This window comes from Ranitomeya imitator, chromosome 1, assembly GCF_032444005.1.
Source record: "Ranitomeya imitator isolate aRanImi1 chromosome 1, aRanImi1.pri, whole genome shotgun sequence".
Taxonomy (NCBI): Eukaryota; Metazoa; Chordata; class Amphibia; order Anura; family Dendrobatidae; genus Ranitomeya; species Ranitomeya imitator.
Genome location: NC_091282.1, coordinates 350,367,594 through 350,392,210, shown reverse-complemented (window position 1 = coordinate 350,392,210; position 24,617 = coordinate 350,367,594). Strand labels below are relative to the sequence as shown.

Here is a 24,617-nt window from a genome sequence, read left to right as displayed (position 1 = left end):
CATGCTGCGGAAAAACTGCACGGAAACGCAGCGGTTTACATTCCGCAGCATGTCACTTCTTTGTGCGGATTCCGCAGCGGTTTTACAACTGCTCCAATAGAAAATCGCAATTGTAAAACCGCAGTGAAATGTGCAGAAAAAACGCGGTAAATCCGCCATAAATCCGCAGCGGTTTAGCACTGCGGATTTATCAAATCCGCAGAGGACCAGAATACGTGTGCACATACCGAAACCCTAACCCTAGCCCTAACCCTAACCCTACCCCTACTCCTAACCCTATTCTAACATTAGTGGAAAAAAAAAATTTCTTTATTTTTTTATTGTCCCTACCTATGGGGGTGACAAAGGGGGGGGGGGGTCATTTATTATTTTTTTTATTTTGATCACGGAGATATAATCTATCTCAGTGATCAAAATGCACTTTGGAACGAATCTGCCGGCCGGCCGATTCGGCGGGCGTACTGCGCATGCGCCCGCCGTTTTGGAAGATGGCGGCGCCCAGGGAGAAGACGGACGGGACCCCGGCAGGATCGTTAAGTATGATGGGGTGGGGGGGGGACCACAGGGGGGGGGGGGAAATCGGAGCACGGGGGGTGGAATCGGAGCGTGGCAGGCGTGGAACGGAGCACGGGGGGGGGGGCTGGAACGGAGCACGGGGGGGGGTGGAACGGAGTGCAGGGGGGGTGGAACGGAGTGCAGGGGGGGGTGATTGGAGCACGGGGGGGGGGGGTGATTGGAGCACGGGGGGAGCGGAGCACTGGACGGAGGGGAGCCGGAGCAGTGTACCGGCCAGATCAGGGGGCTGGGGGGGCGATCGGTGGGGTGGGGGCACACTAGTATTTCCAGCCATGGCCGATGATATTGCAGCATCGGCCATGGCTGGATTGTAATATTTCACCCGTTATAATGGGTGAAATATTACAAATCGCTCTGATTGGCAGTTTCACTTTCAACAGCCAATCAGAGCGATCGTAGCCACGAGGGGGTGAAGCCACCCCCCCTGGGCTAAACTACCACTCCCCCTGTCCCTGCAGATCGGGTGAAATGGGAGTTAACCCTTTCACCCGGCCTGCAGGGACGCGATCTTTCCATGACGCCACATAGGCGTCATGGGTCGGATTGGCACCAACTTTCATGACGCCTACATGGCGTCATGGGTCGGGAAGGGGTTAAATTATAATATTTGCTTCATAATCGGAGTCTGGCAGAGAACCCCCCACCCAAATCCCCAGAAATACTTTCAAAAGAATTGGCGCCAAAATCTCTCGATATTTCCTATACATCTCTATGGGGAGTCCATCTGGGCCGGGTGCTTTTCCAGAAGCCAGATCTGCTATGGCCACATTTATCTCATCAAGAGTAAAATCTGCATCTAGGAAACCTTGTTGTGTGGACTCTGCAGGGAACTCTATGTCCGATAAATAATTTAGGCATTCCAAAGTGTCAGAGTCCCCCTTGGGGCTATATAATTCTTTATAATAGTCATGAAAGCATTGAAGTATGTCGTCTGTCAAATTTACCATTGAACCATCTGGTTTCCGGATTTTAAGTATAGTATTGGAGGTATTATGTTGGCGTACCATATATGCTAAAAGCTTACTAGACTGGTTTCCCAGTTCAAAATACGCCCGTTTAGTAAAAAACAGCTTATGTTTAGATTTGGTATCAGCATATTGACTATGTAATCTATAAGAATGTAACCACTCAGCTCTATTTTTGCTTGTCTGACTAGCTATGTAAGCCGCCTCCGAGTCTTTCAGACACCTCTCCATGTCATTATCTTCCTGTGAAGCCAAGCGTTTGATATAAGAGATTGTAGAGGACAAACATCCTGTCAGATATGCTTTAAGAGCATCCCAGAAAACATTAATATTTTGCGGCTCTTGATCGTTGGGGCCTATTAGTTTCAGCCAAAATGGGTTTAATTTCCAAGTCATACTGTTTCTTATTTGACCGAAACCGAAAAGTTTTAGAATTACCGGGTTATGATCGGAAACACCCCTATTCCCATGCCTCACCTCCCCCACCCGAACTGCCAAGTTACTAGATCCAAATATATAATCTAAGCGAGATAGAGTGCGTCTAACAGACGAATGACAGGTAAATTCTCTTACATCAGGATGGTGCATTCTCCATAAATCTAACCAGCCAGTGCATTCCATAATGTTGACAGTCGAGACGAAGGAGGGTTCACCCCTGAATCTCCGCCATCCAGTCTGAGCCTATCCATGCAATCATCCATGATCAAATTAAAATCCCCCATGCACATAACATGCGCATCTGGATAATTAAACAAGCGGTGAGCTTTGCCTTAAAGGATTGACATATTTGCTGGGGGGGGGGGGGGAGGGAGGGGATTAAATATACATATTATGAGTCTTTCCAGTTCACCATCGCATGTGCAAACACAAAACGTCCCTCTGGATCTCTCCGAACCTCTCCAACCTTCCATCTAATATCTTTTATCTTTGTGTATTAATAAAGAAACTCCTCTGGAGTAACTAGTGTGAAATGCATGTACAGACCATTGCACCCAAGGCTTTTGCACATAACGAGCCGAGTCCCAAGTCAGGTGCGATTCAACCAAAGCTATAATATGAGGGTGATAGCGTCGTATCTGAGAAAATACTTTAACTCTTTCGGGGTGATCCGAGGCCTCTCACATTCCAAGTCATGCATGTAATATCAGATGCCATACCCTCTCATCCAAATATGATATGCATTGTCGCGCCGATCACATTCCTTACATATAATGGAAAAAAATCATGGAAGCAATTTCTATATAAACAACAACTAACAACACAAACAGTAAAGAGCAAAAAATGCTTCATAAGGGAGCAAAGTTTCATGCTCCTAGCCCAGTCCAAAAAAGGGGGTACCATCTCTGAACAGAGTCCGGTATGGTTGTTATCTCGGACGTTGGCGAAAAGAGCTCCTCCTTGAAAATGTGGAAGAGAAAAAGGAAAAGCAGAAAAAAAACCCATAGTGAGGAAGCTCCATTTCCTACAGTCATGGCCAAAAGTATTGACACCCCTGCAATTCTGTCAGATAATACTTATTTTCTTCCTGAAAATGATTGCAAACACAAATTATTTGGTAATATTATCTTCATTTGTCTTAAATGAAAAAACACAAAAGAGAATGAAGCAAAACATTGATCATTTCACACAAAACTCCAAAAATGGGCCATACAAAAGTATTGGCACCCTCAGCCTAATACTTGGTTGCACAACCTTTAGCCAAAATAACCGAGACCAACCGCTTCCGGTAACCATCAGTGAGTTTCTTACAATGCTCTGCTGGAATTAGAAGATAATTCTTCTTTGGCAAACTGCTCCTGGTCCCTGATATTTGAAGGGTGCCTTCTCCAAACTGCCATTTTTAGATCTCTCCACAGGTGTTCTATGGGATTCAGGTCTGGACTCATTGCTGGCCACCTTAGAAGTCTCCAGTGCTTTCTCTCAAACCATTTTCTAGTGCTTTTAGAAGTGTGTTTTTGGGTCATTGTCCTGCTGGAAGACCCATGACCTCTGAGGGAGACCTGTTATGATCTGGTGGTTTAGGAACAACATGAGACAAGCTCTGAAGGAGGCGGTATCTGTACTGACCGCAAACCCTGAACCTAGCAGCGCAACTAAAAATAGCCGTGGGGGGTACCTGACGCTCCCTAGACCCCTCGGCACAGCCTAAGATCTAACTTCCCCTAAAGATGGAAACAGGAAACCTATCTTGCCTCAGAGAAAATCCCCAAAGGAAAGATAGCCCCCCACAAATATTGACGGTGAGAGGAGGGGAAAATAACATACGCAGAAATGAAATCAGATTTTAGCATAGGAAGCCAGTCTAGCTTGATAGATAGGACAGGAAAGGATACTGTGCGGTCAGTATAAAAACTACAAAACAATCCACACAGAGTTTACAAAATCTCCACACCTGACTAAAGGTGTGGAGGGTAAATCTGCTTCCCAGAGCTTCCAGCTAACAGAACTCCGCCTCCTAGCTTCAGGTGTTTTAATTACAGCAGGTCCAATACCCCCTCCACAGAGAGAGAGAATTTTAGTGTAAGAAGAGGTTTCACATGTACCCGTTCAGATGGAGACGTTTATTCTCAGCGAGGTAAGGCAAGTTTAGGACCTGGTATAAGAGATGCCGTAAAGGGGCTACCAGGTACACATAAAATTGGCCATTTTTATGCGCTAAACGCTCTCATTTTTCATATTTTTAGTGCAGTAATGCAGTTCAAATTTCGTGTTTTCAAGTTTGCATGTTCTAGCGCTGCAGTGTGCTGCCTTGTTTACTTAACTATATACGAGTTGGCGACTCTAGGTTCAGCACCTGTTCACACAGTCTATGTTTGGATGTGCAGGTCAGGTTTTTGAAATGTATTCTTTAGCCTTCTGATTGTGCACTCCGCCTCCTAGCTTCAGGTGTTTTAATTACAGCAGGTCCAATACCCCCTCCACAGAGAGAGAGAATTTTAGTCTAAGAAGAGGTTTCACATGTACCCGTTCAGATGGAGACGTTTATTCTCAGCGAGGTAAGGCAAGTTTAGGACCTGGTATAAGAGAGATGCCGTAAAGGGGCTACCAGGTACACATAAAATTGGCCATTTTTATGCGCTAAACGCTCTCATTTTTCATATTTTTAATGCAGTAATGCAGTTCAAATTTCGTGTTTTCAAGTTTGCATGTTCTAGCGCTGCAGTGTGCTGCCTTGTTTACTTAGCTTGATAGGACAGGAAAGGATACTGTGCGGTCAGTATAAAAACTACAAAACAATCCACACAGAGTTTACAAAATCTCCACACCTGACTAAAGGTGTGGAGGGTAAATCTGCTTCCCAGAGCTTCCAGCTAACAGAAAAAATCCATACTGACAAGCTGGACAAGTATAGAATGCACAGAACAATAAGTCCACAACATGTGGACTGAAATGAGCAAAGCCAGAACTTATCTTTGCAGAACTGGTCAGGAAACCAGGATAATCCAAGCAGAGATGTGAATCCAGCCAGGAAACATTGACAAGTGGCACAGGCTGAAGAGCCAGACTTAAATAGCGGACGATAAGTGGAGGCAGCTGATGACAGCTAACTCCAAGGAGCAGCCATACCACTAGAAACCACAAGAGGGAGCCCAAGAGCAGAACTCACAAAAGTGCCACTTACAACCACCGGAGGGAGCTTAAGAGCGGAATTCACAACAGAGACCCAGCTTTCTCACACTGGGCCCTACATTATGCTGCAAAATTTGGTAGTCTTCAGACTTCATAATGCCATGCACACAGTCAAGCAGTCCAGTGCCAGAGGCAGCAAAGCAACCCCAAAACATCAGGGAACCTCTGCCATGTTTGACTGTAGGGACAGTGTTCTTTTCTTTGACTGCCTCTTTTTTTTCTCCTGTAAACTCTATGTTGATGCCTTTGCCCAAAAAGCTCTACTTTTGTCTCATCTGACCAGGGAACATTCTTTCAAAACGTTTTAGGCTTTTTCAGGTAAGTTTTGGCAAACTCCAGCCTGGCTTTTTTAATGTCTCGGGGTAAGAAGTGGGGTCTTCCTGGGTCTCCTACCATACAGTCCCTTTTCATTCAGATGCCGACAGATAGTATGGGTTGACACTGTTGTACCCTCGGACTGCAGGGCAGCTTGAACTTGTTTGGATGTTAGTCGAGGTTCTTTATCCAACATCCGTACAATCTTGCGTTGAAATCTTTTGTCAATTTTTCTTTTCCGTCCACATCTAGGGAGGTTAGCCACAGTGACATGGGCTTTAAACTTCTTGATGACACTGTGCACGGTAGACACAGGAACATTCAGGTCTTTGGAGATGGACTTGTAGCCTTGAGATTGCTCATGCTTCCTCACAATTTGGTTTCTCAAGTCCTCAGACAGTTCTTTGGTCTTCTTTCTTTTCTCCATGCTCAATGTGGTACACACAAGGACACAGGACCGAGGTCAACTTTAATCCATGTCAACTGGCTGCAAGTGTGATTTAGTTATTGCCAACACCTGTTAGGTGCCACAGGTAAGTTACAGGTGCTGTTAATTACACAAATTAGAGAAGCATCACATGATTTTTCCCTGGCTCTGCAGTTTACAATGTGTGCCAAAAAGGGTCTCGATGGGGTGCCCGGAGGAAGAGGCCGTGTAGGAACTCTGTGGGCCCTCTCCACAGAGAATGTTGAGGAGAATTCATCCCCTAGAGTATCCTTGAGCCAGTTCTCCAAGAATTGTTCAGGTCGCTGGCCTTCTGGTAGCCCAATGATGCGGATATTATTCCGAAGTAGTCTGTTCTCTAGGTCATCTGCCTTTTGCTTCAAGCATTTATGGAACCAGATACTTTTGTCAGTTTAGCCTTCATAGGTACAGAGTTATCTTCCAGGCGGGACACCCGAGATTCAACTTCTGTAATCCGACCACTCATGGATTGCATATCCTGTTGAAGGCGCCCCACCTCAGAGTGTACTTCCTCTATTTTCCCAGTTAGGGATGTCCTAGTTAAAGAGATCGCCGCATCAACTGTTCAGATGCCTGTTTTAAAGTCAGATCCCCCCGATCCCCACTATCTGAGGCATGATATTTCTGCTGGCCTGTAGTCTTGACCCCAGGTGGGTTGTCTTTATGCGATCGTGGACTATCATGGGGGTCAGATCGCATTATATATATATATATATATATATATATATATATATATATATATATATATATATATATATATATATATATTTTTTTTTTACTTTTCAGTTGCACTCGAGGTTCTTGAAAGATGCATAGTTGATGCTGTAGATTTATAACAGATCAGTAAAATGTAGGCGGTACTTTGACACCCCAAAGTGCAGCAGTGTAAGCAGATTCGTGTTGAGCAGCTATGTAGCTTGCAGGCTCCTTGCAAAAGAGAAGTCAGTATATTGCAGCCTCAGTGATTTGATACAACACTTTCAGTTATGGCCTCAGGGGATCGGGGGTGGGGGGGGTGGGAAGGGTCAGGGAAGCAAGATTAAGAGCCAAGAGAACTCAGCATAGAATGCAACATGCACAACTCTGTATTCAGCTATATTTACTGCAGCCTCTTCCTCTGAGTAATATAATAAAGGGCTACAGCAGTCCTAGCGTAATGAATATGAAACTGGATCCCCAGTTAATGCAGCCCCGATCCACACTGTGGGAGCAGAGGGAGAAGCACCAGTGCTGGTGCAAATGTTAGGGCCGGCTGGCATTTTATGTATTTAATGAGGGGGGAGCATGGAGCCAATCTTTCAGGGCTCACACCATGCAATCCCCCTTATACCTCCGGGAGTTCCGTGCACTGCCGAGCCAACTCTTCCTGCCTCACTCCACATCCTCTGCTGTCGGGGCGCGGGGAAGGAAAATGGCTGCTGTCTCCTGCAGACACCGTCCCCCGCCTGGGATTTCCCGGACTTTGCCCGACCGGAGCCGCACTTCGCGCCCTCTCAGAAGCCTCCAGGAGTCCAGGGGAGCTTCGCGACACCCGTGGAGAGCCGTGTGGGCAAGTTAAAAGCGGGGTTTTAAATCAGGATTCTCGGAGCTCCGGCCAGCCACATCCGTCCTGCTCCACTACATAGCCACGCCCCTTATATCCGTCTTTTTGATCGCGTGTTATTCCACTTTTTGTTCAGATGTATGCATTTTTTTTTTTATGGTGTCCACTGAAGGGGTTAACTAGTGGGATAGTATAGGTCGGGTCGTTACAAAAGTGGCAATACTAAATGTGTGTACTTTTATGCTTTTTTTTTTTTTTTAAGAAAAAGAAATGTATTTTTGGAACAATATATATATATTATATATCTATAATATAACGCTGGGAGCGTCACTCTGTCCGAAGCCTCTATAGACTGCGCAGGCGCAAGCGCCAACGCAGTCTGGGCCTTACAGAGTGACGCTCCCGGGAGATCGCGGTTCACATTGAACGCACACCGCGATCTCCAACAGAGAAGCAGGGACCGCCAGGAGGATGAGTATCGGCCATATTCACCTGTCCTCCATTCCACCGCTGAGCGCCGCCATCTTCCCGGTCTTCGGTCTGTGACCTTCAGTTCTGAGGGCGCGATGACGCGCTTAATGCGCGCCGGCGCCGCCCTCTGACTGAACAGTCACAGCCAGGAGAACGGGAAGATGGCGGCGCGCAGCGCTGGAACGGGACAGACAGGTGAGTATAGGAAGTGCTGGGGGGCCTGAGCTGCCGGCGATACCGGCACCTGACCCCCACAGCGCGCCGGTGTCCCCGCCTGCTCAGGCCCCCGGATGGTTGCAGCACATACCAGGATGGGGACGCAGGATGGTTACAGCACATACCAGGATGGGGACGCAGGATGATTGCAGCACATACCAGGATGGGGACGCAGGATGATTGCAGCACATACCAGGATGGGGACGCAGGATGATTGCAGCACATACCAGGATGGGGGACGCAGGATGATTGCAGCACATACCAGGATGGGGACGCAGGATGATTGCAGCACATACCAGGATGGGGACGCAGGATGATTGCAGCACATACCAGGATGGGGACGCAGGATGATTGCAGCACATACCAGGATGGGGGACGCAGGATGGGGATGCAGGATGATTGCAGCACATACCAGGATGGGGACGCAGGATGATTGCAGCACATACCAGAATGGGGACACAGGATGATTGCAGCACATACCAGGATGGGGGACGCAGGATGGGGACGCAGGATGATTGCAGCACATACCAGGATGGGGGACGCAGGATGATTGCAGCACATACCAGGATGGGGACGCAGGATGATTGCAGCACATACGAGGATGGGGGACGCAGGATGGGGACGCAGGATGATTGCAGCACATACCAGGATGGGGACGCAGGATGATTGCAGCACATACCAGGATGGGGGATGCAGGATGGGGACGTGTGTGTATATGTATGTATGTATGTATGTATGTATGTATGTATGTATGTATGTATGTATGTATGTATGTATATATATATATATATATATATATATATAAATTTTTTTTTTTTTTTTTGTCTTTTACACATGGAAATATATATATATATATATTTTTTTTTTAAACACTTTTTTACTTTGTCCCAGTGTGGGACATCAAAGTATAGTGTCAGATCGCTGATCTGACACTTTGCAAAGCGTTCTGACAGGCAGTGCTCCAGGCTCGCCGGTGCCTGCTCTGAGCAGGCGCTTGCAAGCCACCTCTCTCTGCAGGAACCGGAAGGAGCCCCGCGGCCATTTTGGATCCGGGACTGCAGGGAGGACAACGTTGGAGACCCTCTGAACAACGCGTTCCCTGCGTGATGCTTCTCTATGCCGCCGGAAGGCTGCGATCATGTTTGATCACAGTGTTTCGGGGATTAATGTGCTGGGAACGGTCCGTGACCCCTCCTGGCACATAGTGCCGGATGTCAGCTGTAATAATCAGCTGACACCCAGTGGCGATCGGCCGCGCTCCCCCCCGTGAGCGTGGCCCATCCCCTATGACGTACTATCCCGTCCCTGGGAATTAAGTCCCAGGTCACCTCGACAGGATAGTATGTCATATGGCATTAAGGGGTTGTCCACTACTAAGACAATCCCTTCAACTAAATGTTCGTCCCCGATAAAATAAACAAACCTATACTACCTCCCATGGTGGCACCGTTCCAGCGGTATCGGCACTTGAGGTCCCGGGGTTGTGATGTGTTGGAATGACACGTGGTGCCAAGTCAACCAATCAACGTTGGTTTCACTATCCCCGCCTCCTGTCGAAATGAACATGAAGAGGAAGTCCAAGATCAGCTGCAGCCCGGACCTCCGCTTCATGTTCAGTTCGCACGAAGGCGGGGACAGTGATGCCAGTGCTGATTGGGCACCAAGCACCACATGTCATTCAACCGCATCACAGCCCTGGGATCGCAAGTACTGACACCGCCGGAAAGGAGCAGACACGGGAAGCGAGTATAGGTTTGTTTATTTTATTGGTACCGAACATTTAGTTTAAGAAGGGGGTTGTCTTAGTAGTGGGCAACCCCTTTAATGTCTTATATGCTTCAGTAATGATGGCGTGCGTGCACACTCGTTGTGTAATTTACTCTCTGAAGTGCTTGTATATGTAAAGTATAACATATCCCAGATGTGTTCTTTACCAGGCATGGCCCCAGCGTCACCCACTGGCTCTTGTGATACTTGGCTGTTCTGCCGTCGCTTTACTGGAGTGCTGCCTGGAGCATTACGTCTCAACTCTTCACGCATACTATGATAGACCGCCACAATGTATGCTGTAGAAAAATAATAGTGTGATGCAAGTAAGTAATATGAAAGCTAAAAGTATACATCACGTGAGCGCCCCAAGAGTTCAATACTAACCCGAGACAATCATTAGGAAATAGCTCTGACATGACGCTGCCTGGGGTAAATACTGAACTATATTCCAGTTGTTCTCCAAGCTTTCCTCCACCTGATCCTCTGGCTGTTCACTGTCTGAGTGTGCATCTGCATTATCTTCCTCATCATCTTCTTCACTTTCATCCCCTTCATTGTCCTCAGATTTCTTCTTCTTACCACTCTGTCACAAAAGGAGCGATATTGATTCATAATGATGCACAACAAAGCAAATCAGGATTATTATTATTATAGCACCATTAATTCCATGGTGCTGTACATGAGAAGGGGTTACATCAAAATGCAAACATCACTTACAGTAAACCAAACTAACAATGACAGACTGATACAGAGGGGAGAGGACTCTGCCCTTGCAGGCTTACATTCTACAGGATTATGGGGAAGGAGACAGGAGGTCGAGGGTTGCAGTAGCCCCGATGGTGTTGAGGTGGCCGTGTGGACGTTACAAGCTGTAAGCTTATTTGAAGAGGTGGGTTTTCAGGTTTCTTTTGAAGGATCCAAATGTGGTGGATAACCGAACGTGTTGGGGCACAGAATTCTAGAGGATGGGGGATATTCGGGAGAAGTCTTGGAGGCGATTGGGTGAGGAGCAAATAAGCGTGGAGGACCGGAGATTATGTGAGGGAAGATATTGAGAGATTAGTTTGGAAATATACGGAGGAGAAAGGTTATGGATGGCTTTGTAGGTCAGTGTTAGTAGTTTAAACTGGATACACTGGGAAATTGGGAGCCAGTGAAGGGATTTGCAAAGAGGGGAAGCAGGAGTGTAGCGAGGAGAGAGATTAATTAGTCGGGCAGCAGAGTTAAGGACGGACTGGAGGGGTGCGAGAGTGTTAGGCCACAGAGGAGGGTGTTGCAGTAGTCGAGGCGGGAGATGATTAGGGCATGGACAAGCATTTTGGTAGAGTGAGGGTTGAGGAAAGGACGGATTCTGAAAATATTTTTAAGCTGGAGGCGACTGGAGGTGGCGAGAGCTTGGATGTGCGGTTTGAAGGACAGGGCAGAGTCCAGGGTTACTCCGAGGCAGCAGATTTTGGGGACAGGGGAAAGTGTGATTTCATTTATTTTGATAGATAGATCAGGTAGGGAAGATATGCAAGATGGAGGAAAGATAATTAGTTCAGATTGGTCCACATTGAGCTTGAGGAAGCGAGAGAAGGAGGAGGAGGATATGGCTGATAGAAACTCCGGGATTCTGGACAGCAGAGAGGTGACATCTGGGCCAGAGAGGTAGATCTGAGTGTCATCAGCATATAGATGGTACTGGAAGCTATAGGACCTTATGAGTTGTCCCAGGCCGAGTGTATAGATTGAGAAGAGTAAGGGCCCCAAGGACAGAGCCTTGAGGGACACCAACAGAGAGGGGCGAGATGAAGAGGTGGTATGGGAGTAGGAAACACTAAATATGCGGTTGGTAAGGTATGAGGAGATCCAAGATAGGGCAAGGTCTTTGACCCCAAAGGAAGAGAGGATCTGTAGTAGGAGGCAGTGGTCAACTGTGTCAGAGGATAGGTCTAGAAGGAGGAGTATAGAGAATTGTCTGTTAGCTTTGGCTGTAAGTAAGTCGTTAGTAATTTTGGTCAGGGCAGTCTCAGTGAAATGGTGGGGATGAAAGCCAGATTGTAGGTTGTCGAAGAGAGAGTTAAGGTACCGTCACATTTAGCGACGCTCCAACGATATAGACAACGATCCGACCTAAACTAGATCGCTGGAGCGTCGCTGTTAGGTCGCTGTAGAGATGTCAAACACAGCAACTCCAGAACGATGCAGGAGCAATCCAGTGACGTACTTATCGTTCTCGCTGGTTGTTAGCTCCGTGAAAAAACATTGCAAGCATCATTGCTTTTGCTGTCAAACATGATGAATCACGCCGACCTGACGACCAAAAAAAGTTCTGGACTTTCAGCTACGACCAGCGATGTCACAGCAGGATCCTGATCGCTGCTGCGTGTCAAACATAACGAAATCGCTATCCAGGACACTGCAACGTCACGGATCGTTGTCGTTCTCGTTGTAAAGTTGCTCAGTGTGAAGGTACCTTTAGATGCAAAGTGAGAGGAAAGTTCAGCATTGATGTGCTGCTCAAGGAGTTTGGATGCAACTGGGAGCAAAGATATGGGGCGATAGCTGGACATAGCGCTTGGGTCTAGGGATGGCTTTGTGAGGATAGGTGTGATTGTGGCACGTTAGAAATATTGTAAAATAATATTTCAATAATTCAAAGGGCACTAACCTCCCCATAGTGCACACTAGAAGGTAATTTTCCCTTGATCCCTCCATAGTTTGCAGGGTCCATCCACAGGAGAAACTCCCAACATCGAGAAAAGGAGATTGTAAGAGAGTGAAATAGCTCCTTGCTGTGAATACTGTAAAGAGACATCATTGAAATGACTTCACCAAAAAGATGGACACATACGTCCAAGACATAAAGAAGGCACCTACCTCTGGGTAATGTATTCCACATAAGCAATGGCATCTTCCACTCGTCGCTTTTTAGTGCAGAGGATGATGCGATTAAAGTTAGCGTACACAACAGACGAGCCAAGCCTTTTAAATTCAGCTACCAATCTATTAGAGAACATATGGTGTGATCTAACAATTCATTTACTACCGCACATCACTTCAAAATCAGGGCAATCTAATATTTAAATGTCCTAATAAAGAAGATCATAGAATAGATTTACAACCAACACTAATTAAGCCATCTTTTACACTGATAAGGGATGTCATGAATTTTACATAACAGAATAGTCAATTGTTTTACACTAGATAAAAACAGCAGAGGGAAATCTTTTTCCATTACAAGCTTTTTCCATCTTTAAAAAGGGAAGTCTGGGTCCAGGAATCTGATGACTTATCCTTAGGATAAGTCATCAATATATCAGTGGTGTTTGGATACACGGAACCTACCACTGCACAGCCGATACCTGGAGTCAGGATACCTCCCCAGCCCCGCTCCGTACACGGTGTAGTGGCCGCACTGGAATACTGCAGCTCAGCGCCCACCAAGGTGAATGTGATCTGATGTACAATACCCGAGAACAGACCGTAGACAACGTACAGAGCGTTGGTGTTTTGGCTCCATACAATTAAATGTTAGCCACCACAAATCCAGGTTCCAGCTTGACAGTGGAGTTGCCTTGTGTCAAAGTCCACAGATCTGATATTGATGACCTATTCTAAGTCAATGTTTTATCCGAAATGATCCCCCATTCAAACCTAAATTTTACTCACTGTAGAAACAACTTTTTCATCATATTGTGGAGCGTTCGATGAAGGGCAGGGTCATAGAGAAGTGAAGATGGGCTCCTTAGCCACCGGTAGAAGTGCATGACTTGGTTATCTGCATATACATTGTGGTACTGAGTAATTTCCTTCACCCAGCCAACCACCATACTCTTCAAAATCCTAAGAAGGTTAAAATAAACAATTCTTCACAAATGATTACTGATCTATGCATCATTTACTGCTAGTTTTATCCAATGGTACTACTTCAACCGATTCTCAGATTTTGAGGGTATTACATGGTTGTTCTATTCATGTTATATGCATCGATGCCATACCTGTAAGTGTTGGAACAAAGAGCAGTCTCATCATAACTGGCCACAGCATTGGCCTGATTCCCAGTAACCATATCCTCAAGAGATGCTTGCTGCAACACATCAAAACTGATCCCAATGCTGCCAGCTCCTTCCAGATCATTGATGTGGTGCGATTGCAGGATACTGTTTACAGCCAGGCTCTGAATATCAAGCTCTACGCACACTAGGACAAAAAAAAAAAAGTTCTTCAAAATTGAGGTTTACAGAGACCAATATTTTCTGCATGTGTTGTGTATCAAAATGAAGAGCTGCAAAATTTGACACAAGTTTCTTTGATATTTGAAGAGATGTCATCCACATGCTGCTCAAAATCTCCCTCATGTCGTAAAGCACCCGTGCAGGCAGGTGAATAAAGCCAATCCCCAAATCTAGACAATTTATCAGCCAAGACTATATTGCGACAGGTGGTCTAATGAAAAAGTAAACCTTGTTATAATAAAAATAAATAAAAAAATTGAAGGTTTTTTTTTTTTTTTTTTTGCTAGTCTCACACACTTGGATTTACCAAAATTCACATACCGGTATATCTAACTAGCTATTGAACCCGTTCTACGCCCGGGTGGCGAGCATTTATATTGGTATATGGTCTCCATCCTGGTATGTGCTGCTCCATCCTGGGTCCCCATCCTGTCATGTGCTGCTCCATCCTGCGTCCCCATCCTGTCATGTGCTGCTCCATCCTGCGTCCCCATCCTGTCATGTGCTGCTCCATCCTGCGTCCCCATCCTGTCATGTGCTGCTCCATCCTGCGTCCCCATCCTGTCATGTGCTGCTCCATCCTGCGTCCCCATCCTGTCATGTGCTGCTCCATCCTGCGTCCCCATCCTGTCATGTGCGGCACCCATCCTGCGCCCCCATCCTGTCATGTGCTGCTCCATCCTGCGTCCCCATCCTGTCATGTGCTGCACCCATCCTGCGTCCCCATCCTGTCATGTGCTGCACCCATCCTGCGTCCCCATCCTGTCATGTGCGGCACCCATCCTGCGCCCCCATCCTGTCATGTGCTGCACCCATCCTGCGCCCCCATCCTGTCATGTGCTGCACCCATCCTGCGTCCCCATCCTGTCATGTGCTGCACCCATCCTGCGTCCCCATCCTGTCATGTGCTGCACCCATCCTGCGCCCCCATCATGTCATGTGCTGCACCCATCCTGCGTCCCCATCCTGGTATGTGCTGCACCCATCCTGCGCCCCCATTCTGTCATGTGCTGCACCCATCCTGCGCCCCCATTCTGTCATGTGCTGCACCCATCCTGCGTCCCCATCCTGCGTCCCCATCCTGTCATGTGCTGCACCCATCCTGCGTCCCCATCCTGTCATGTGCTGCACCCATCCTGCGTCCCCATCCTGTCATGTGCTGCACCCATCCTGCGCCCCCATCATGTCATGTGCTGCACCCATCCTGCGTCCCCATCCTGGTATGTGCTGCACCCATCCTGCGCCCCCATTCTGTCATGTGCTGCACCCATCCTGCGTCCCCATCCTGCGTCCCCATCCTGTCATGTGCTGCACCCATCCTGCGTCCCCATCCTGTCATGTGCTGCACCCATCCTGCGTCCCCATCCTGTCATGTGCTGCACCCATCCTGCGCCCCCATCATGTCATGTGCTGCACCCATCCTGCGTCCCCATCCTGGTATGTGCTGCACCCATCCTGCGCCCCCATTCTGTCATGTGCTGCACCCATCCTGCGTCCCCATCCTGCGTCCCCATCCTGTCATGTGCTGCACCCATCCTGCGTCCCCATCCTGTCATGTGCTGCACCCATCCGGGGGCCTGAGCAGGCGGGGACACCGGCGCGCTGTGGGGGTCAGGTGCCGGTATCGCCGCCAGCTCAGGCCCCCCAGCACTTACTATATTCACCTGTCCTCCATTCCACCGCTGGGCGCCGCCATCTTCCCGGTCTCCTGGCTGTGACTGTTCAGTCAGAGGGCGGCGCCGGCGCGCATTAAGCGCGTCATCGTGCCCTCTGAACTGAAGGTCACAGGCCGAAGACCGGGAAGATGGCGGCGCTCAGCGGTGAAACGGAGGACAGGTGAATATGGCCGATACTCACCCTCCTGGTGGTCCCTGCTTCTCTGTTGGAGATCGCGGTGTGCGTTCAGTGTGAACGCATACCGCGATCTCCCCGGAGCGTCACTCTGTGAGGCCCAGACTGCGCCGGCGCTTGCGCCTGCACAGTCTATAAAGGCTTCGGACAGAGTGACGCTCCCAGCGTCATATTATAGATGTCATATAAAAGTAAATTTTACCAGTGTTATAACATCCAGCATTATTGATCTCCACAGAGGCCTTCTCGTCAAACTCCATAACCAAGCGGTTATCATCAGCTTCTTTTCCTCCAAGATCAGGGCGGGAGCTTGGCGAAAGCCAAAGGAGGTGATTATGTCGTCGAAGATGTCTCGAAAAGAACAAGTCTGACCCAAATGTGGATACATCATCAGGGAGATTGCCAATAGGAAGGTGGTAATACCTAAGAAAAGAAACAAAAAGATCTGAATGGCCAAACTAAGGCCAGAGTCACATAAGCGTATCACATCTGATGCCAGAGTATTGGATGCGAGATGCTAATGACACTTGGCTCCTGCTCTGCTGCGAGTGTGAGCAGTGTCAGTGCTCGGATCCTCACGCATGCCAGAATAGGAGAACCGGTGCGGAGGTGACAGAGAAAGTAATTTCTCCATCTCCTCTGCTGCCAGTGGAAATCGCACTACACTCGGGTAATATCTGAGGACACAGTGCGATGTTTCACACTCACCCATAGACTTATATGTGTGCATGTACTCAGAGTCTTGCATGCAATCACAGCATGCTGTGGGGGTTTTTTTGGCTGTACGATCACGACATGATTGGAGCAGGGAAAAATAAACGCCATTGAGAACAAAAGTATAGGATTAAATTGGTTACAAATGCAATCTGATTTTTAATTGCAATTAGGAGAGAGCCCTTAAAGGATTATTCCCATCTTCATAAATTGATATAGTCGGATTGTTCTTGTAAGTACTAGAAATTTTGCAATTTACTAATTAAAATTTTAGATGTTCTTAACCCCTTAGTGACCACCAATATGTCTTTTTACTGACCTGCGATATAAAAGACTATCATCCCCCTATGGGTGATAATCCAGCAGCTGTCGGCTGCACACTACAATTTACAATTTGCTGCAACAGCCACAATCAGCTGTTTAACCCCTTACATGCTGCAGTCAATAGTGACTACAGCATCTGAATGATTAACAGAGTGTGGGGCTTCCTCTTTAACCCCATTGGCACTTTGAGATCATGATTGTGTGGTCCTAATGTTTTCCAGGGCAGTTCATGGCCAAATAACGGTCTTAGAGTGTGTCAGCTATAGCAGCCTGTTCAGAGATTTGCAAAATTTAGGTGGTAAAATTAAACTTTTTAATTCGTGTCAGGCCCCTTTGTGTTAATTCCTGAAGGGTTAAGGAACTACCTGAGAGCAATTTTTAAAATGGTCTAACTTTTGGGAGGTTTCCAAGTCTTTATAAAAATACGTTTTGTAAATTTTCTTTAAAAAAAAAAAAAAATGAAGGCTACATTTTTAAACCTAAAATGCTAACAAAATAAAAGAACATTTTACTAATGCTGCTGATGTAAAGCAGACATGTGGGAAACGTTATTTACTACTGTTTGTGTGTGGTATAACTATCTGGATTAAAGGGATTATCACTCAAAGTTTGAAAACGCAATTTAAAAAAAAAATTTATTACATTTCTGATATTTTTATAAATAAATGCAAAACATATCAGCCTAAATTTACTATTATAAAGTATAATATGTCATGAAAAACAAAATCAAAATCAATGGGATATGATGAAGCATTCCAGAATTATTACTAGATAAAGTGACATAACACTGTCCCGCTCACAAAGAGGTTAAGAGATAGGGATTTTTGTGTGTACTCACCGTAAAATCCTTTTCTCTGAGCCACTCATTGGGGGACACAGGACCATGGGTTATGCTGCTGTCACTAGGAGGCTGACGTTAAGCTGAGACAAAAAAAGGTTAGCTCCTCCCCTGCAGTATACACCCTCATGCTGGCTTCCAGAGACACAGTTCAGTGCAAAAGCAGTAGGATAATAACAACAATATAATCAAGTAACATTAGAATATAACATGTCAAACAAACAGTCAAAGACCAAAAAAGGTAACGAGCCGTAAGGCTACCAGGGTGGGTGCTGTGTCCCCCAATGAGTGGCATCGGAGAAAAGGATTTTACGGTGAGTACACACAAAAATCCCTATTTCTCCTTCGCCTCATTGGGGGACACAGGACCATGGGACGTCCCAAAGCAGTCCCTGGGAGGGAAACAATACAACCAAATAACTCCGTGTACCATCTGATTACAAATGCGCAACGGCCGCCTGCAGGATACGCCTGCCAAGGGACGCGTCCGCAGAGGAGTGAATGTGGACATTGTAATGCTTTGTGAAAGTATGCAGGCTGGACCACGTTGCGGCCTTGCAAACCTGCTCCGCTGTTGCCTGGTGCCGAATGGCCCAGGAAGCTCCCATCGACCGAGTGGAGTGAGTTCTAATCCCCGCCGGGATAGGGCTGCCCCTGACCCGATAGGATTCCTGGATAGCAGATCGGATCCATCTGGCTATCGTGGATTTAGAAGCAGCCAAACCCTTTCTGTGACCCTCCGGGAGCACGAAAAGGGCGTCCGATTTTCTGAAATGAGCCGTTCTGGAAATGTACCTCCTGAGAGCCCGTACCACATCCAGAGTATGGAGAGCCTTCTCGACCCTATGTTTGGGCTGCGGGCAAAAGGAGGGAAGAATGATGTCCTCATTAAGGTGGAAAGATGAGACCACCTTCGGAAGAAACGCCGGAGAAGGGCGTAGGACTACCTTGTCCTGATGAAAGGCAAGGAAAGGAGCCCGGCAGGATAAAGCGGCGAGCTCTGAAACCCTTCTGATGGACGTCACCGCTACCAGGAAGGCAACCTTCCAAGAGAGGACAGAGAGCGGAACGTCTTGAAGGGGCTCGAACGGAGGTTCCTGAAGAACCCCCAGGACCAAGTTGAGATCCCAGGTCTCTAACGGCATCCTGTAGGGAGGAACCACATGGGAGACTCCCTGGATGAAAGTCTTGACCTGAAGGTTGGTGGCGATCCTACGCTGGAAAAGCACGGATAACGCGGAGATCTGACCCTTGAGGGAACTCAAGGCCAAACCGGAGTCCAGACCAGACTGAAGGAAATTCAAGATACAAGGGATAAAGAAAACGAGCGGAGGGTGCCCTCGGAGCCTGCACCATGAGAAGAAGGTTTTCCAGACGCGGTGGTAGATGGAGGCGGAAGACGCCTTGTGAGCACTTAATATGGTGGGAATGACCTGCTGAGAGAAACCGGCACGAGTTAGAATCCAGGTTTCAACAGCCACGCCGTTAAACGTAGGGCCCCTGAGCTCTGATGGTAGATCGGTCCTTGGCGAAGCAGGTCTGGGCGGTCTGGCAACCGCAAGGGAACGTCGGCTACGAGCTGAACGAGTTCCGCGTACCAAGCGCGACGAGGCCAGTCTGGGGCAACCAGGATGACCGGAACTCCCTCCGTCTTGATCTTTCGGATCACCTTCGGCAGTAAGGGAAGGGGAGGGAACACGTATGGGAGCTGAAATTGATGCCACGGAGAAATCAGCGCGTCCACTCCTATGGCCTGGGGATCCCGAGAACGTGCAATGAAGTTGTGGACTTTGGCGTTCAATCTGGACGCCATCAGATCCACGTCCGGGGTCCCCCAGCGAAGACAGATCTGGTGAAAAACCTCTGGGTGGAGTTCCCACTCCCCCGAGGCAAGGCCCTGGCGGCTCAGGAAGTCCGCCGCCAAGTTCTCGACTCCCGGAATGTGCACCGCAGAGATGATGGAATGGTTGGTTTCGGCCCAACGAAGGATGAGGGAGACTTCCTGCATCGCCGCCCTGCTGCGGGTACCCCCCTGGTGGTTGATGTAAGCCACCGCCGTGATGTTGTCCGATTGGACTCGTATTGGGTGACCCGCGAGCAGGGCGTGAAAGCGACTCAGTGCAAGCCTGATAGCACGAATCTCCAGGATGTTGATGGGGAGTTTGGATTCCCGAACTGTCCAAAGGCCCTGGGCAGAGTGGTGGAGGAACACCGCCCCCAGCCAAGAAGACTGGCGTCGGTGGTTACCACTAACCAGCGGATCGGGAGGAAGGACTTCCCCTGGAGAAGAGATGGGCCCAGGGTCCACCATACGAGAGATTGTCTGACCCGCGGGGACAGGGGACAAGGGCGGTCGAGGGTTGAGAGACTCCTGTCCCAATTGTCCAGCAAAGCCTGTTGCAAGGGACGGAGATGGAGTTGAGCAAAGGGAACCGCTTCGATTGCTGCAACCATCTTTTCCAGGATCTTCATGGCGAACCGAATGGTTTGCGGACGAGGATGGCAGAGCGTACGGGCTCCCTGGTGGAGCGCTTGGGCCTTGGACCGAGGAAGCAAGACCAGCCCCCTCGAAGTGTCCAGGATCATCCCCAAAAAGGAGATCCGACAGGCAGGAACGGGAGAGGACTTGTCCAAGTTGATCAACCAACCCAGGCGTGAAAGAGAATCCAGGGTAATGTGGACGCTTGACTCGCAGGCTTGAAAAGACGGGCCCTTTATGAGGAGATCGTCTAAGTAAGGTAACACGACGACTCCTCGAGAATGAAGGATGGCCATGACAGCCGCCATGACCTTGGTAAATACCCTGGGCGCCGTGGCGAGACCGAAGGGTAAGGCCGTGAACTGGAAGTGATCCTCCAGAACGGCAAAGCGGAGGAACCTCTGATGAGGCGGGAAAATCGGGATGTGAAGGTAGGCATCCTTGATATCTATCGAGGCCAAAAATTCCCCTCTTTCCATCGAAGAGATGACCGATCTGAGCGATTCCATCCTGAAGTGCCGTACTCTTACGCACTTGTTCAGGAGCTTCAGATCCAAAATGGGACGCACTTTTCCGTCCTTCTTTGGCACAACGAAGAGGTTTGAGTAGAAACCTTTGAACCTCTCGTGTTCCGGGACCGGGACAATGACCCTGCTCTGGCGGAGGGAGTGAATGGCGCAAAGAAGGGCGCGAGACTGAGCTGCCGAACTGGGGAGACGAGAGGGGAAAAACAGAGTTGGAGGAGGAGAGGAGAACTCTATTTTGTAGCCAGACGATACCAGATCCCTGACCCATTCGTCGTGAACGACGGAGAGCCAGGCTTGCTGAAAAAGGAGTAGACGTCCGCCTACTCTGAAGGTATCGACTGGCGCCGTTCCCGAGTCATTGAGACGGGAATCTGGGAGGTCTGGAACCTCGGGTTCTGGGCTGCCTCGGTTTCCCGCGCCAGGAAGGATTCGGCCTGAAGGAGGGACGAGCGTCTCTGTCTGTGCGAGCGGAACGGTCTGATCTGGGAAGACCGGAGGGATTGGACCAGGCTGGGCTGGTACGAAAAGGCCGAAAGCGAAAGTAAGGCTGGCGCTGGAAAGCCGCCTTAGGCCTCTGTTGGGGAAGGAACTTGCTCTTTCCCCCTGTGGCGTCGGAAATCAGCTGGTCAAGCTTTTCGCCGAAAAGACGCCCGCTTTGAAAAGGGAGGGAGATCAGAGATTTTTTAGAGGAGGAATCTGCGCGCCACTCTCTGAGCCAAAGAGCCCTTCTGATAGCGATGGCGTTGGAAGCCGCCGATGCTGCGCAATTCGCAGCGTCGAGGGATGCGAACATCACGTAATCGCTAGCCATGGCTAACTGCTTGGCTAGGTCCGCCATCTCAGACGGGAGGTCCTGTTCATTAATGGATTTCGCTAGAGCATCCGCCCAGGAAACCATTGCTTTGGTCACCCAAGCCGCGGCGAAGGAGGGGGACAGGGAAGAGCCAGAGGCTTCATACACTGAACGAGCTAGAGAGTCTAGCTGGCGTTCAGTGGGACTCTTAATTGAAGCGCCCTCCGGAACTGAAAGAAGCGTTTTAGAGGCCAGGCACGAGACCGGCAGGTCTACTAAATGGGGATCCGTCCAGTCTTTCACGAGATCCGCTGAGAAGGGATACTTTGATACCAGGTCCTTCTTACCCGTGAAACGCTTATCTGGACGCTCCCTGTGACGCCTGACTATATCCAGAAAGGCTGGATGAGAGGCAAAAGATTTGTGGGAACGTTTGGATCTGGTAAAAGAGACCGCGTGTTCCGGAGCGGAATTAGCGTCATCATCCACCTTAAGTGAGTGATTGACTGCTACAATGAGAGAGTCAACCGTAGCTCTGAACTCCGGAGCCTCCGGGTCCAATGATACCTCGGACTCATGTTCAGAGTCGTGAACGCTGTGAGCCCCCAAAGAGGGTGAGCGAGAGGTGGAGCTGCCAGAGTCTGAGTGGCGAGGTGAGCGCTCAGGAGAGGTAGTGCGGATCCGTTTTCGGGATGACCGAGCCTCTTTATGGAGAGAGCGGCCCCTGCTGACCGACGATTCCCCTGCTATGGAGGGATCTCTTAATGCCTGTAACGGATTACCCTGTTCCCCGGGAGGATTTTGAATGGATTTGATGGCGTTGGCTAAAAAATCCACGGACTGCGAGAGTGAAGCGACCCACGGGGGGGACTAGGTACGCCAGGGTCGGTGGCGGTGGAGGGCTCCTGGGCACATGGAGCATCGCAGGCAGAGCAGAGGGGAGAACTTTGAGGCCTAGGAAGTGGGGCCTGGCAGGTGGTACACGCAGAAAAAAAGGTCGTATGCACCTTAGAGGATTTTTTAGACCTTGACTGCGACATGATTCTAATGCAAAAAAGCCACAGGGTCTATAATCTATGACCGTGCCTGGGAAGCAGAGGGCGACGCTGCAGAGGAGAGGCTGACAATGTCTCCTTACCCCGGTCCTGTATCCCGCTGTCCTGAGGACGAACTGTGATGCCTGAGATGGGGAAACTGGCTGCACGTGGGCGCTGTGACACACAGAGATGCGGCAGAGCTGGAGCTGCGGCGTGCAGTGAGGGACCAAGATGGCCGCCGAGATCAGGAGAGAGATCTCGGCGGCTCCTGATCTCTCTCTTGATCTCGGCGGCTGCGAGAAGCGCCAGGACCGGGGGGCGGCGCCGCCGATGACGCGCAGGGGTGGGCGGAGCCTATCGGCAGCGACCAGCGGCTAGGCCGAAGCCGGGGGCTAAATTTGCGGCCTCGGCCCGGCGCGCGGCCGCAATGTGCCGACGCTTCAGCCCACCGATGTGCCATACTGAGGAGGAGCCCTCCGGACCGCCGGCGACCCCCCCCCCATCCCCCACGAGACACTTATCCCGAGGAGGTGAGAGGAGCCTTAGGATGGCAGGGACAGTGCAGGGGTTGGGAAGCCTCTATCCACCAGCCCCAGACAGGGGGGTGGAGAGGAACCGTCCACCACCTGAGTCACGCAGAGCATTGGTGATGCAGTGTGGTCTGCACGGACGCCACGGGAATAGGGCCTCTGTACGGCCGAGGGTAAACCTGGTGGACAGGGCAGATGTCCGGCAATAAAAAAAGCCTGGCTGCAGAGGAGGATACTGGAGGTAAAACACCAGTGCTCCTCTGTACAACGTGGGGAGAGCGGCGCCCTTTTAGGAAAAAAACCGTCGCCCAAAAAAGGTCAGCTCAGGCAGTGGCTCCCACGTCGCAGAAGAGGATACGGTGAGGTGAAACTCCCGTGCTCGCCTGTTGCTGGTTCGGGGGAGATCGGACCTTGAAAGAATCCGTCGCCCCCTTCGTCCGGAATAGATTAAAAGGAAAAAATCCGTGAGACTAAAAATCAGTGTGCCTCCTACGGACACTAAGCTTGAACTGGGTCTCTGGAAGCCAGCATGAGGGTGTATACTGCAGGGGAGGAGCTAACCTTTTTTTGTCTCAGCTTAGTGTCAGCAGCATATCCCATGGTCCTGTGTCCCCCAATGAGGCGAAGGAGAAATTAAGATTTGTGATTTCAGCTCATTGCCTTGAAGACCAACCACCACTGCTAGACAACAGAACACACGTAGTGCTTGCAAGCGCTTTTCTGTGGGGGCTCGTAAAAATATTTTTGAAGCTGGCAGCAGTGCACTATTACCTCCTACCATTACCTTTAGCACCGTTCTTACAAGCTAAACAGCGGTGGTCGGTCTTCTAGGTAATGAGATGTAAGCAAGAGTGTTGATATCTCAAGAACAGACGCAAATTTTAATAAGAAGTAAATTGTAGAAGTTTTCTTTTAGCAGCATTATCAGAAAATATCGATAAAGATGGCCTTAAATACCTATGGCTTAGTCTTTCTGGGATTAAAAAGTGAAAGTTTACATTCTGATGTTAAAAAGATAGTGACAAGTCTGTGCATTATCAACAATAATGTTTAAAGGTACCATCACATTAAGCGACGCTGCAGCGATATAGGCAACGATGTCGATCGCTACAGCGTCGCTGTTTCGTCGCTGTGTGGTCGCTGGAGAGCTGTCACACAGACAGCTCTCCAGCGACCAACGATGCCGAAGTCCCCTGGTAACCAGTGTAAACATCGGGTTACTAAGCGGAGGGCCGCACTTAGTAACCCGATGTTTACCCTGGTTACCATTGTAAATGTAAAAAACAAACAAACACTACATACTTACATTCCGGTGTCTGTCGCGTCCCTCGCCGTCACCTTCCCTGCACTGT

General features: G+C 49.1%; 1 protein-coding gene across 1 annotated transcript in view; it reads right to left on the bottom strand.

Annotated features, from left to right (window-relative positions):
• Positions 1 to 24,617, bottom strand: part of POLE (DNA polymerase epsilon, catalytic subunit) — a 143,214-nt gene that overhangs the window by 15,212 nt on the left and 103,385 nt on the right. Inside the window, exons 38-44 of the mRNA XM_069760226.1 lie at positions 16,226 to 16,446; positions 13,936 to 14,137; positions 13,607 to 13,780; positions 12,815 to 12,940; positions 12,606 to 12,738; positions 10,337 to 10,535; positions 10,117 to 10,248 (exon numbers count right to left, since the gene is read on the bottom strand). Coding sequence (XP_069616327.1) covers positions 10,117 to 10,248; positions 10,337 to 10,535; positions 12,606 to 12,738; positions 12,815 to 12,940; positions 13,607 to 13,780; positions 13,936 to 14,137; positions 16,226 to 16,446 — 1,187 coding nt within the window. The remainder of the gene's footprint in view (positions 1 to 10,116; positions 10,249 to 10,336; positions 10,536 to 12,605; positions 12,739 to 12,814; positions 12,941 to 13,606; positions 13,781 to 13,935; positions 14,138 to 16,225; positions 16,447 to 24,617) is intronic.